Source organism: Dipodomys merriami, unplaced genomic scaffold (genome assembly GCF_024711535.1).
Source record: "Dipodomys merriami isolate MVZ:Mamm:240054 unplaced genomic scaffold, mDipMer1.0.p SCAF_56, whole genome shotgun sequence".
Taxonomy (NCBI): domain Eukaryota; kingdom Metazoa; phylum Chordata; class Mammalia; order Rodentia; family Heteromyidae; genus Dipodomys; species Dipodomys merriami.
In genome coordinates, this window is record NW_027206135.1 from 2,338,383 (window position 1) to 2,352,710 (window position 14,328).

At 41.4% G+C, this 14,328-nt stretch overlaps 1 protein-coding gene across 9 annotated transcripts in view; it reads left to right on the forward strand.

Moving 5' to 3' along the window:
* Positions 1–2,255: 2,255 nt before the first annotated feature.
* The window catches only part of LOC138812165 (serine/threonine-protein kinase Nek5-like), a 49,109-nt gene continuing 37,036 nt past the window's right edge, over positions 2,256–14,328 (forward strand). For 3 of the 9 annotated variants that reach the window (XM_070000123.1, XM_070000130.1, XM_070000131.1), the window contains exons 1-4: positions 2,555–2,770; positions 3,540–3,671; positions 4,147–4,243; positions 13,065–13,162. In XM_070000123.1, coding sequence (XP_069856224.1) covers positions 2,735–2,770; positions 3,540–3,671; positions 4,147–4,243; positions 13,065–13,162 — 363 coding nt within the window. In that variant the 5' untranslated portion in view covers positions 2,555–2,734. Of the gene's footprint in view, positions 2,311–2,554; positions 2,939–3,539; positions 3,672–4,146; positions 4,244–13,064; positions 13,163–14,328 lie in introns of those variants that run through there. The other 6 variants (XM_070000124.1, XM_070000125.1, XM_070000126.1 and 3 more) reach the window with 6 other exon arrangements.

Consider the following 14,328-nt stretch of genomic DNA (forward strand, 5'->3'; position numbering starts at 1 on the left):
ATGTATATATATATATATATATACACACACACACACACACACACAAAATGATCAACTATGATACAGAATTTATTAGCATTCCTATTGTCTACTTCACTGTTGCCATTTAAATGCCATTTTCCAAAATTACTTTGAACATTAGCTCATTATGTCCTTGAAGATTCTTCATGTTGGGGGGGGGGAGGATGGGAGGGGAAGGGGAAACAAAGGAGGAGGCTACAATGCTTGATAAGAAATGTACTCATTATCTGGCCCATGTAATTGTAACCCCTCTGTACAGTATTTTCACAATTAAAAAAAAGATTCTTCATTTTAAGGAAGGTATGGAAGTTTTAAATGTTTCTGGATATTCAACTTCCATATATACAAAATTTCTATACCTCTAGTTTTCTAGAATCCAAACATTGCCCCAGTGTGTAAGCATTTCTAACCATCAAGCAAAGGAAACATGAAATTATGCATATATAGTTATTGAGCAGATGAGTCTTAAAAATCAAGAGGCCCTGAGTTCAATTCCTAGAATCCCTCCCCAAAAATTCATGACTACAAGGTGTTTTACTTTTAACAGGATTTCAGGAGACTAATGGAACTATCTGCTGATGGAGATTACTATGTGATTCCTATATGATTCTAAACATACAAGTAGACAAAATGTGACAGGTGCTTTTTTTTAAAGCTTTCATTCCTATTAGTTGGATAAAATTTGTCAGCACTTGTGGCTTTTAAAAACAGAAAGTGAAGTAAAGTGTGATGGTTCATACCTGCACTCACAGAAGTCAGGAGGCTGAGGCGGGAGCTAAATAGAAAGTATGAGGCAAACTTGAGAGAAATAGTAAGACTCTGTCTATCTCAAAACCAAAAGGAGGTCAGACACTGGTGGCTCACATCTGTAATCCTAGCTGTTCTGGAGGTCACAGTTCAAGGCCAGCCAGGGCAGGAAAGCCCATGAGACTCTTACCTCCAATTACACACCCACACCCACACCCCCCCACACACACACACAAAAGCTAGAAATGGAGCTGTGGTTCAAGTCGTAGAGCATTAGCCTTGAGCAAAAAAGCTCTCAAGGACAGTGTCCAGACCCTGAGTTCAAGCCCCAGGACTGGCACACACAAAAAAAAAGGAAAAAAGAAAAAGGGAGGGAGGGAGGGAGCGAGGAAGGTAGGAAGAAAGGAAGGAAGGAACGAAGGAAGGAAGGAAGGAAGGAAGGAAGGAAGGAAGGAAGGAAGGAAGGAAGGAAGGAAGGAAGGAAAAAGAAAAAGAAGGAAAAGAAAAGAAAGTAAGGAAAGGAAGAGAAGAAAGGGGAGAAGAAGAAAGAAAGGGGAGGAGAAAATGGAAGAAGAAAATGTGGAATTGTGCCCATTTTAGCAACAAGGTAGCATTTTTTTTTTATGGCTACTAGAACTAATGGTCTAAAGAAGCAAGGGGAGCTCACTCAGGTCTCTTAAGTAGTGAAATTATATTTGTGTGTATGTTTGGTTGAAATGCTTGACCTCAGGACCTGGGTGCTGTTTCTGAGCGTTTTAGCTTAAGGCTAGCCTTTTACCACCTGAGCCAAATCCACTTTCAGCTTTTTGATAGTTAATTGGAGATAAGAGTGTCATGGAGTTTCCTGCCTGGACTGGCTTTGAACCATGATCCTTAGACCTTAGCCTCCTGAGTAGCTAGGATTACAGGTGTGAACCACTAGTGCGTGGAATAATTTTGCTTTTATATTTACTAAATGTTAATACTGTGATATTTTTATTTTGATTAATTATACACCATTAGTAATTTTAATATTTCAATACAGAAAAAATAGCTTATGCTGGACACTGGTGGTTCACACCCGTTATCCTATCTACTCAGGAAGCTGAGATCTGAGGATCGTGGTTTGAAGCCAACCTAGGCAGGAAAGTCCATGAGACTCTTATCTCTAAATTACAGAAAAAGCTAGAAATGGCATTGTGGCTCAAGGGTTGGCCTTCAGCAAAAGGAGCTCAGGGACAGTGGCCAGGCACAGTGTTCAAGGCAAACCGAACAAAATACAACTTATGATACTATGAATAAAAAATACTCATTTCTATTTATTGCTTCTTACAGTGCATATGAGAGGATTATCAGTAAAACTTTCAAATATGAGAAAGATTACAGTGCCTGTGATGGCTGTACAGCACCGACCCCTGCTCTCGCGTCTCCAACCAGCCTGTCTAGCGCCCGCCCCGCTCCCATGCTCGGCTCCGCCCCGACCTCCGGGAGACTCCGCCTCCCGGGAATCTGGATCATTCCGGGAGTCTCTCTACGCTCTCCCCGAGCAGCCGGCCGGAGCAGGTAGGCCGCGGCAGGGTGCGCTTAGTCCTTCTCCAAGCTACTTCCCAAGCTCCCGGAGCCGCAGGGGGCGCCGAGACCCGACCCAGTCCCCGCTGGAGCAGCGGCGCACGCGGGGAGTGCGCAGCCGCCCGGGCTGCGTCGGTCTCCATGGCAACGCGCTGGCCGCTGAGCTCCCAGACCCCGGCTTCAGTTCCTTCCCTCTGCTTTCCAACCTACCGTCTCCACCCCGCCCCCTCCCCCGTAGTCCAAAGAGAGGATGTGTTCTGAGCCTGGGACTTCTACCCGTGATGCTACCCGGCCGGGGTTGCCCGCACTCACCCCTCTCAGAACCCTTTATCTCGCCTATCCCTTTAACCCTGACTTAAAACTTGTACCACGTCCTCAGTTCGCCTAAAGCCGAAATAGAAGGAAGACAACTGACAGTATGCTTTTGCAAGCGCTTGACTTTGCAACACCTGAAGTTAGTGGAGTAGCCTGGTGCCCGCGCCTGCGCAAACACCGAACTTGATCGAGGGCAAATACAGGCCGACGCCTAGGTCCCCGGTACCCCGAAGGGAGGTCAGGGCAGAGATGCGATTTTTTTCAAAGCAGTAAGCCACTTTGGGTAAAGTTCCAAAATTCAGCCAAGGTTTGTTTTACATGTGGCGGCATTCCCAGAAAATTCAGGGCTAAACTCGTAGACAAAATACTTTGGATCTAGATGTAAAATAGATCTAGCCGCCGATAATTCTGAACGAATTCTTCCACACATATAAGTATATAGAAAGACTTCTCAAGCTTGTGGGAAGCGGGATAATTGTAGACAGAGCTTGTATCCGAGACCTGAAGTGCTTAATAAACCCCGAGTCAATTCCCAAGCCTCCCCCTAGGGGGCAGTAACTCCCTACTGGACTGTGATGGCCTGAGGCAGTTTCCTTTTATTAGAGGTGTATGTTTCTTTCACAGAACAAATTTGCCACACAGCAACTTTTCTATTTTTAGAAATTAGGAAAATGTCAAGGTTAAATGATTTTCCCAAGGTCATAATGCTAAAGTATATCAAAGTGATCAAACAAGCCCACCAACAAGCTCTTTTTCTATATTGGCTTGTTCACATGAAAATTATTTGCTTGTCTTGGAAAGCCTGAAGGAAAGTTCTTGCAAATGAGTTCCCTTACATATCTGTCATCAACTTTTTTACTTGAGGCCATCGTGAAGAATGCAGTCAAATTTCATTATTCTTATTGCAGAAACCTGTGGAGATCATGAACAAATTTGATCTGATTAAGGTCATTGGGGAAGGTGCCTTTGGAAAAGCATACTTAGCTAAGGAGAAATCCAACAGCATGGACTGTGTCATAAAAGAGATCAACTTTGCAAAGGTAAAAGTTAAGTTCAAATTCTTGTTAATATCTGGCTTTTGATTTATTTTAAAAAAACTTAAAAAATATTGGAGATCTAAGGACCACAGATCGAAAGTCTGAGACTCTTATCACCAATTAGCTACCAAATAGCTGTAAGGAGTGTTGTGGCTCAAGTGGTAGAAAACTAGTGGCACATGTATGCATGTACTCACACACACACACATACAGCCCAAGTCACAGAATGTTGATCTACAGTCATCCTGAAGTCTTTATGGGGTATTGGTTCCAGTGCTCACCCTACCCCCATACCAAAGTCTTTGGATGTTCATGTCTTACATAAAGTGTTGTCATTTCCTGCCTGTGAGAGATCAGTTTTAGAGGTGACATTGAACACAGTGATATCTTGGGAAATTTCAGTCAGGAGTGAACAGGTAGTAGAGTCCTGAAAGCAAGTTATCTTTACCAAACTTCACTATGTCTTAATATAATTCAGATGCCCACTCAAGAAAGAGAAGCTTCAACAAAAGAAGTGAGTCTTCTGGCCAAGATGAAACATCCCAACATAGTCACCTTCTTCAGCTCATTTCAAGGTTAGATTTTCCAACATTGCCCAAGTATTCCAATAGAGTACAGACATACTGATAAATATGAGAGTTCATGAGAGTTGTATATAAATTAATTTTTGTAAATGTGCTCAATTTTCCCAAGTTATTTTAATAATAATCTGAGATGATGTCTTTATCTTCAAGCTTTTTTGTTATGTTTTGTTTTTGTTCCAGACCTGGGGTTTGAACTTAAAGCATGGGTGCTCTCTCTGAGCATTTTTTGCCCAAAGTTAGTGCTCTACACCTTAAGCCTCAGCTCCAATTCCAGCTTTTTGGTGGTTAATTGAAGTTAAGAGTCTCATGAAGGGGCTGGGAAGGTGGCTCAGTGGTAGAGCGTTTGCTTTGCATGCCTGAGGCCCTGGGTTCGATTCCTCAACACCATATAAGCAAAAAGAAAAAAAGCCGGAAGTGGCGCTGTGGCTCAAGTGATAGAGCGCTAGCCTTGAGCTGAAGAGCTGAAGGACAGCACCCAGGCCCAGAGTTCAGGCCCCATGACCGGACCCAAAAAAAAAAAGAGTCTCATGAACTTTCCTGCCCAGGCTGGGTTTGAACTAAAATCCTTAGATCTCAGCCTTTTGAGCAGCTAGGATTACAGGAGCGAGTCACATCTAGTGAGTTTTTCTGGACAGCTTTTATCTATTAAGTTCTTCCTCTTCTCCTTAATTTTCACTCAAATAGTCAATAATTAGTGTATTATATTTGAAGTAGTAGTAACTTCCAAGTGTCAGTGATCTACAACAATGCATATCTATTTCCCAGTCCCATTATATGCTGGCTATCAGCAGACTGGGATCTGAAGTCTGGAGTTCAGGCAGAAGGAACAACCCACATACAGAGCATGCTGTTTTGTGAAAGAGGAGGAAAACATCCCAGGACACTCTCTGCTTCAGTAGGGTGTGTGTGTATGGGAGGGGGTACATATTCTTTTTACATGATACTCTACAGGTAGCAACAGGTAGGACTGAATAATCGTCTTATATATAGGGACAGCAAATAGTCAATGCACAACAAAACAAACTGCCAAAACAGAGGGGAAGAACTTTGGGTAAGTCTCCTCCTCTGCACATCTGAATGCAGCTATTCTCCATCCATCCATCCACCTAAAGGGAAAAGGGGGGAAGATGAAGAGAGACAGAGACAGCGAACAAGCAAGCAAAGGCAGAGACTCCTCATTCGCATATTTATTGACTGATTTCTCAGACATAATCCTAGGTACTAGGAATAGAGTAGTGGAAAAAATATTCAAAATTGGGGCTGGGAAGGTGGCTCAGTGGTAGAGCGCTTGCCTTGCATACATGAGCCCTGGGTTCGATTCCCCAGCACCACATAAGCAAAAAGAAAAAAAGCCAGAACTGGCTCTGTGGCTCAAGTGGTAGAGTGCTAGCCTTGAGCTGAAGAGCTGAGGGACAGCGCCCAGGCCCAGAGGTCAGGGCCCACAACTGGACCCAATATACATATATATATATATATATTCAATATATATATAGTCAAAAAATATATATATTCAAAATATATATGTATATATATTCAAAACTTCGGTCTGCCAGTGAGCAGAGCAGGGATGCTAAGCCCTTCGCTACTGTCTCCTTGAGCCATTTCTCAGGAATATTTACAGTGATAGACTTTGAAAGATGAGCTGACATCCCCTCAAAGACAGAAAGCAAGCATGCCTACTGCTCATTAAAAAGGTGATTGTTTCCCCCAGCTCAGGGTTTGGCTCACTTCATGGGCCAGTTCCATGTGAGTTTATCTGTTGTGGCCTCCATGGGATTTCAGGGACACAACTTTTGAACAAGTCAAAAGGCAACTAACTTAATAGAGTGCGCCTTATCAGTGGACCTTCACTCCCATTGATTCCTAACAACATCAAAAGACTTTCCTTTCCTCATTTATTTTGGGGGGGTATTATTTTCTAGCTAAATCTCACTCATCCTCCAGCCTTTCCTGAACTCACAATTCAAACTAACTTCTTCAACACTTTCCTACATAGGAACATCTATTTATACATGATTGATAATAAATATAGAAATGTATATTTACATAAGTTTATATATAATGACAGATTTGTTTGACATTTGTCTTCCTTGGGGGCTGAGGCTGCGGCTCAGTGAAAGAACACTGATCTATTATATGAGAGGCCCTGGGTATGATGCTTTGCACCCCACACATAAGAAATGGAGAGAGCAAAGTGATCCTCAGTAGGTGGTACCTCTCTGCTCTATTTCCTAAGTGAGTGGAAGGACTGGGCTACTTCAATACCTTGAAGTGTGTCATTATGCCCTGCAAGATGGACTTTTGAGCACACTCAGTCCTGTTATACAACTAAAGTCATTTTTTTAGTGTAAAAATGGTGTAAGTTTAACTTTTCTTTCTTTTCTTTTCTTTTTTTTTGTTGGTCATGGGACCTGAACTCTGGGCCTGAGCTCTTCAGCTCAGGGCTAACACTCTACCACTTGAACCACAGCACCACTTTCGACTTTTTCTGCTTGTGGTTCTGAGGATCAAATCCAAGGCCTCATGCATGCGAGGCAAGCACTCTACAACTGAGCCACCTTCCTAGCCCCAAGTTTAACTTTTCAATGACAATTCTTTGCTGTTGTTATTACGTAGAGCTCTCTTGAGTTTAGGAAAAATAGCTATTGTGGTGAGTTTGAGTTTGCTTATCAGATTGTTGGTGCTTGATATACAGGCTTTTCCAAAAGCATCATGCTCTTAGATGCACCTGACTGAGAACAATACAGCTTTGTTGACTGAAACAGCCCATCTCTGACCACAAGAACCATAGCTCTGATGTATGGTTATGAAAATATGAGGGTTTTTTAAAAAAAAAAATGAGATTGAAGCAACATAGGAAAAAAGGAGGATATAGTGATATTTCCTTAAGGCTAAGTGAATTCCATTTCAATTCCATCAATAAATATTTATTAACTATCTCTTATGTACTAAGTATATTCTAGATTTTGGAGTTCTGTTCAAAACCAGAAACAATCCCTGTACAATTTCCCAGTTTGATCTCCTAATTTCTATAGACCATCAGTCTACAGTCCGGCATCAGCTTAGCTGACTTCTCTGCTGTCTCTCGTAGTTGAAACCTGGCTATCTTTTTTATCTTTTTTTAAATTCTATTTTCTTGTAAAGATGCTGTACAGAGAGGTTACAGTTACATCAGTAATGAGTATATTTTTTGTTGGGCATTGTTACCCCCTCCTTTGTTTTTCTCCCACTATTCCTTCCCTCCTCCACCTCCCCTACTCTCCCCCAAAGTTGTAAGGTTCATTTCCAACATAGTGTCTTGTGAGTATCATTGTTGCAATAGATCATCTTGTGTCCTTGTTTCAGCATATTGTTATTCCCCTTCCCCTCCCCAAATTAGATAAATGTATATACAAGATACGAGGTACCTAAATCAAATACGGTGACAACAGGGATATACCATAGGAGGAAGAACATACAAAAGAAACAAAGAAAAAATAACATAGTATATTACAAAATCAACAAAGAAAAAACTCATGTGTCCATATCTTGTGGTTTATTTCACTTAACATCATCTTATATGGTCATATGTACATAGCTTTTGAGCTTTTCTGGTCATCGGATAAGATTATCCTAGACATATACTAATTATTGCAAATAAGGGAAACCATGGAACCTATATTTCTTTGGGTCTGGCTTATTTCACTTAATATGATTTTTTTCCCCAAGTCTGTCCATTTCCGAACAAATGGGGCGGTGTCATTCTTTCTGATGGAAGCAAAGAATTCCATTGTGTGTGTGTGTGTGTGTGTGTGTGTGTGTGTGTGTGTGTGTGTGTGTGTGTGTGTGTGTGTGTCACATTTTCTTGATCCATTCATCTACTGAGGGGCATCTGGGTTGGTTCCATATCTTAGCTATGGTGAATAATGCTACGATAAACAGGTGTACTAGTAGCTTTAGTATGGCCTCGAAACCAGGCTATCTTAATTGCTATGGTACAGTCTTCTTCCCAGCTTACTTACATTGATGACAGAATTCTTTCACTTGAAATTATAGGATTTAGGTCCTCACTTTCTTGCTAACTGTTAACTAGTAAGGGTCTCTGTCCAGAAAAGTGAATTTCTGGGCCTGTCATATGGCTCCCTTACTAGAATCGGGAATATTTTACTTCCTCTGTCGCTAACCTCTTGTCCCAGATTTAAATGTCTCATGTGATTGATTGGGTTAGGCCTACCTAGAGAATCTTTTTGGCTTATCCCAAATCAGCTGATTAGTAACTTTAATGACATCAGCAAAATCCCTTTCCTATGTAATACAGTGACACAAATTCAGGTCAAACATAGTTTGAGGTCTTTTGTCTTCAGGAGTTTGAAAAATGAAATTCATTGGCAATGAAAGGTGAGAGCCAAGTATTGAACGTCGAAGCTTACTTTTATAGAAAGGAAAGCTTCCACAGCAGTGAAGGATCCCAAGAGACTCTCCGGGCCCCATTTCCTCCCCCCACAAGCCTTTGTGCAAGGTCTTTACCAATCAGGGAGCTGGTCATGCCATTGAGCCCATGCTGACTAAAGCTTGTGGGCAGATGTGTCTTCCTTATCGGCCAGAGAGACTTATGCCACCTAATGAGTAAGACACTATGTCACATCAGGGACCTCTACTCTAGCTACCTGCCCACATCTTTTTTTCTTTTCTTTTTCTGACTCAATATGAATATCAGGAAGAGTGATATCCTAGCATTTTTGTGGAGAAAGTTACACATGTGTTAGAAATCTTCCTTTTCCATCTGTGGAGTTTACAGTCTTGAGTGGAGGAGAATGGATAGGGATGGAAAAGAAATATAAACAGCATACATTAATAAGCACATTATTTTAGTATGTTGAAGCAAGTAAGTGATGCAGGCACAAGTGGTTCATGCCTATAATCCTAGCTACTCAGAAAGCTGAGATTTGATGATTGAGATGCAAAGCCAGCCCAGGCAGAAGTCTGAGAGACTCTGTTTCCAATTAACCAGTAAAACAGCTGGACTGGAAGTATTGCTCTAGTGGTAGAGTGCCAGCCATGAACAAAAAAAGCTATGTGAGAGTGTGAGGCCCTGAGTTCAGTTGGGTACAAATGTATATTTGCACATGTGCACACGCCACATGTAATTGAAGTTTAAGCTCAAAGAAAAGAAGTGTAGTGAGGCAGACTTGGGGTGCAATTTTTAATAGGGTGGCCAGGATATGTTTTATGATGGAGGTGTAGCAAAGAGTTGAAGGAAAGAGGAAGAGGTTCCTGCTGATGTCTTGCAAACAATTTTCTAGGCTACGGAACAACCACTGTGAAGGCATAAGCTAAGAGAAAGCCTGATGTGTTAATGGACCATCCAAGAGGGCTATAGGGACAGAAGATTTAGTATGGACATCGAGCATCTATTTATTTTTTGTTGGGGATGCTAAGCCTTTGACTATTGTCTCCTTGGGCAATTTCTCAGAAATAGTTACAGTGATGGACTTTGAAAGATGAGCTGACATCCCCTCAAAGACAAAAAAGCAGGCATGTCTACTGCTCATTAAAAAGGTGATTGTTTCCCCCAGCTCAGGGTTTGGCTCATTCCATGGGCCAGTTCCATGTGAGTTCATCTGTTGTGGCCTCCCTGGGATTTCAGGGACACAAAAGACAGGTGTTAACTTGAAGCTCTGGCTTCTCTTTTGTCAAGGGGAGTAATCTCTTTTGCCCTGGACCCAGGAATCTCATTTCTTTTGCCAGCATTCATAAAACAGAAACAAGCTATTATGTAAAGTGGGATTTCAGATCCTCCATAGAACCCTAATTGAAGTCAATGTGGAGTAGTGTACAATGAACTAGAGAGCAATAGTAGCAGATTTTTTTTTATTCCTCAAATGCCTTAATTTTATACAAGGATGATAATAATGGAAGCTAATGCATTTTATCAAACCTAAGTTGACCCATAAGCTTTATAAGTCCAGAAGCTACTAGTCTAACTTCCTTTTCTAGAGTTATCCCTTCTTCCCTTGTGCATTTTCAGATATTATACGTTCTTTAAGAGTGAATACTTAATGTGATAACCGTTATCCCATCTTTGAGTATGCCTAAACTCTTACTACCCTCTCATTTATGTGACGCTTAGAATATACTATTGTGTCCATGAGTATTCTTCATTTCCCTCACTGAGATTGGAAATACTTTGAGGACAAGAATTATTTTTCATGCCTTTCACTCCCTCCTACAGTGCTTACTTTAAACAGATGGAAATTTTGACAGCACAAATGATTTTTTAAGATAATTCTAATTGTAGTAAGTATGAAATTAGCAATGACTAATGGAAAAATGCTTATTTTAGAGCCAGGTAATGCTGGCTAATATTAGAATAGTTTCTTTGAGATGGCTCAGTGGTGATTGATCCAGATTCACTTCATTTCTTCCACCAAAAACCATTCTAAGCAGTTACTCAGGAGACAGAAACAGGAGGATCATAGTTCCTGGTCAGCTTGAACAAAAAGTGAGTGAGAACCTGTTATAAAAAAAAAACAATCTGGGTATCGTGCCTGTGGCTGATGGAAAGTTGGAGGCAGGAGAATCTTGATCCAAGGAAGTCTGAGCAAAAGTGAAAGACCCTATCTGACAATCAAAATAAAAGCAAAATTACTGAGGCTGTGGATTGAATGGTAGAGAACTTGCCTAGCAAGCATAAGCCCTGAGTTCAATCACCAGTATTACAAAATGAAATATAAAGGGCTGGGAAGGTGGCTCACTGGTAGAGCGCTTGCCTTGCATGCATGAGGCCCTGGGTTCCATTCCTTAGCACCACATAAGCAAAAAGAAAAAAGCCGGAAGTGGTGCTGTGGCTCAAGTGGTAGAGCGCTAGCCTTGAGCTGAAGAGCTGAGGGATAGCGCCCAGGCCCGGAGTTCAGGCCCCACAACCAGACCCCAAAAAAAGAAAAAAAAAGAAAAAAAGAAAAGTAAGATACAAGGAGAGGAGGAGGGAAGAGGAAAGGGGAAAGGAAGAAGAAGAGGGGAGAAGAGGGAAGGAAAGGGGAGGGAAGGAGCACTGTAAGGCCAGGTAAATGACTAGTAGTGGAGAGTTCCCTTATTAGGTTACCTGTGGCTTTGAAATTGTTATCACCGCATTGCATGGCTGAACTACAAGAACATAGCACCAGCAATGCATTCCTGAAAATATCCGATCTCTAGATCTTATGGATATCAGGAAGTGTCTCTCCCAAACCCTTCTGGATCTCAGGTCTGACTTCACTTACCCTTCCTGTTCTTACCACTCTAGAGCATAGTGAACTTCCTATAGTACCTGAGGGTCTCCTCAGTGGATTGTACCTTCCTTAGGACTATATTAAAACTTAACTTTTTTTCTTTTTTTTTAATTGTGAAAATACCATACAGAGGGGTTACAATTACATGAGCAAGGTAATGAGTACATTTCTTATTAAGCACTGTTGCCTCCTCCTTTGTTTTCCCTTCCCATCCCTTCCCATCTCCCGTCCCCCCTGCCCCCTCCACCCCCCAATCCCCCACATGAAAGTTGTAAAGTTTGGTTTTCCACATAACGTCTTTTACATCTCATTGTTGCAATGGGTCCACCTGTATCCCTATTTAAACAATTTGTTTTTTCCCCTCCCCTCCACAAGTTACACCAACATCAAATACAGTGGAAACAGGGGTTATACCATGGGGAGTAGTATGGAGGTTCCTCAAAAGACTCCATATAGAGCTCCCCTATGACCCAGCAATCCCACTTTTGGGCATTTACCCAAGTGATCACAAACAAGACCATACTAAAGATACCAGCACAACTATGTTTATTGCAGCATTATTTACCATAGCTAAGATATAAAACCAACCCAGATGCCCCTCAGTAGATGAATGGATCAAGAAAATGTGGTATAGATACACGATGGAATTCTATGCCTCCATCAGAAAGAATGACATTGCCCAATTTGTTAGGAAATGGAAAGACTTGGAAAAAATTATATTAAGTGAAGTAAGCCAGGCCCAAAGAAACATAGGTGATATGGTTTCCCTTATTTGCAATAACTAGTATATGACTGAGACAAGCAGAAAAGGTCAGGTAAGTTGATGTTAGGTGAAATGAACCCCAAGATAAGGACTCAAATGGTTTTTTTTTCTTGCTGTTGTTTCTAACATATTTATAAGATATTTCTTTGTTGCTTTGTATATCCTTAACATTTTAAAAAATCATTTTAATTTTTAACAGTATTGAAGATTGACCATAGGGCCTCACACTTGCTGGGTAGATGCTCTAACACTTTGAGCCACATCTCCAGCTCTTTTATCCTTGGTTATTTTAAAGGAAGGAAAGAAGGAAGGAAGAAAGAAAGGAAGGAGGGAGGGAGGGAGGGAGGGAGGGAGAGAGGGAGGGAGAGAGGGAAGGAGGGAATGGAGGAGGGAGGAAGGGAAGAAAGAAAAGAGAGAGAGAAAAAAAAGAGATGTAAGTGGCAGCTGGATGTGAAGATGCATGCTTGTAATCCCCAACATGCAAAAAGAGATTGAGATAGAAGGATCAAAAGTACAGGACAAAAAGGAGGGGTAACAATGCTTGAAAGGAAATGTACTCATTATTCATGTAACTGTAACCCCTCTTTACAGTATTTTTACAATAAAAAAAGAAGGTTCAAGACAAACCAACAAAAAGTAAATAGTGAACTAAAATTAAAACCCAGTCCATCACCCTAGTGTTTTGAACTGTCCCACATTGCATATTTCTGTTATATTCCCTACCTTCTAGAATTTGAGAGGCATGTGACTGATACACATCTGAATCCCTTTAGCACCAAATGATGCCTTTTCTTTCTCCCAGAGCACAGTAGGCTGTTCATTGTGATGGAATACTGCGATGGGGGAGATCTCATGAGAAGGATTCACAGACAGCGTGGAGTGTTGTTTAGTGAAGAGCAGGTAAAACACTATAATTTGAGTATTAATTTTTATATCATATGCAGGAGACTATTTATATGAAGCATGATTTTGGTAGAGAAATTCAAGCCATAAAATACTGGACCAGAATTTTTTAGTCTGAAATATATTTGTAATTGGGCTAAAGTAGAAACTGTCTTTGAGGCTGTTTTCTTGAGAAAAGATAAACTATTAGATGCATCTAACATTGATGCTTAGATCTAGGGAAAAAGATGTAAATGTGGATGTGCCTTCACCATTTTATTTATTTACTTAATGCTGATCCTGGGGCTTGAACTCAAGGCCTGGGAGCTATCTCTGAGCTTATTTTGCTAAAGACTAGCACTCTTACCATTTGAACTACAGCTTCATATTTGGATTTTTTTTTTTGGTAGTTTATTGGAGAATATCATGGACTTCCTACCTGGGCTGACTTTGAACCATGATGCTTGGGTCTCAGCCTCTGGGTAACTAGGATTATAGTTTGAGCTACTGGCACCTAGCCAACCTTGGTAATTGTGTGTGTGTGTGTGTGTGTGTGTGTGTGTGTGTGTGTGTGTGTGTGTGTGTGTGTGTGTGTGTGTGTGTGTGTGTGTGTGTGTGTGTGTGTGTGTGTGTGTGTGTGTGTGTGTGTGTGTGTGTGTGTGCTGGTTCTGGGGCTTGAACTCAGGACCTGGGCTCTGTCCCTGAGCTTTTTGTGCTCAAGGCTAGCACTCTACCACTTGAGCCACAGCTCTATACAGCTTTTTTGTAGTGTAGTGGGGATAGCAGTCTCACTGAGAGTCTCACTGAGATGGTTCAAAGCCATACCCCCAGGCATGAGCCATAGGCACCCAGCTAGCTTTGGCCATTTTAAATGTGACAAATTTAAAGCTTCACTCTTTTTTGTTTTGCCATTATACTGTGTTTAAAAATAGCTTCCTTCTGGGGCCAGTGGTTCACAGCTATATTTATAGCTACTCAGGAGGCTGAGATGTGAGAATTGGGCTTGGAAGCCAGTTCAGACAGAAAAGTCTATGAGACTCTCATCTCTAATTAGCCAACAAAAAGGCCTTGAAGTAGTGCTGTGGCTCAAGTGGTAGAGTGCTAACCTTAAGCAAAAAAAGCAAAGGGACAGTGCCCAGGCCCTTAGTTCAAGCTCCAGTACTGACAATAAAAAAAAATCAATC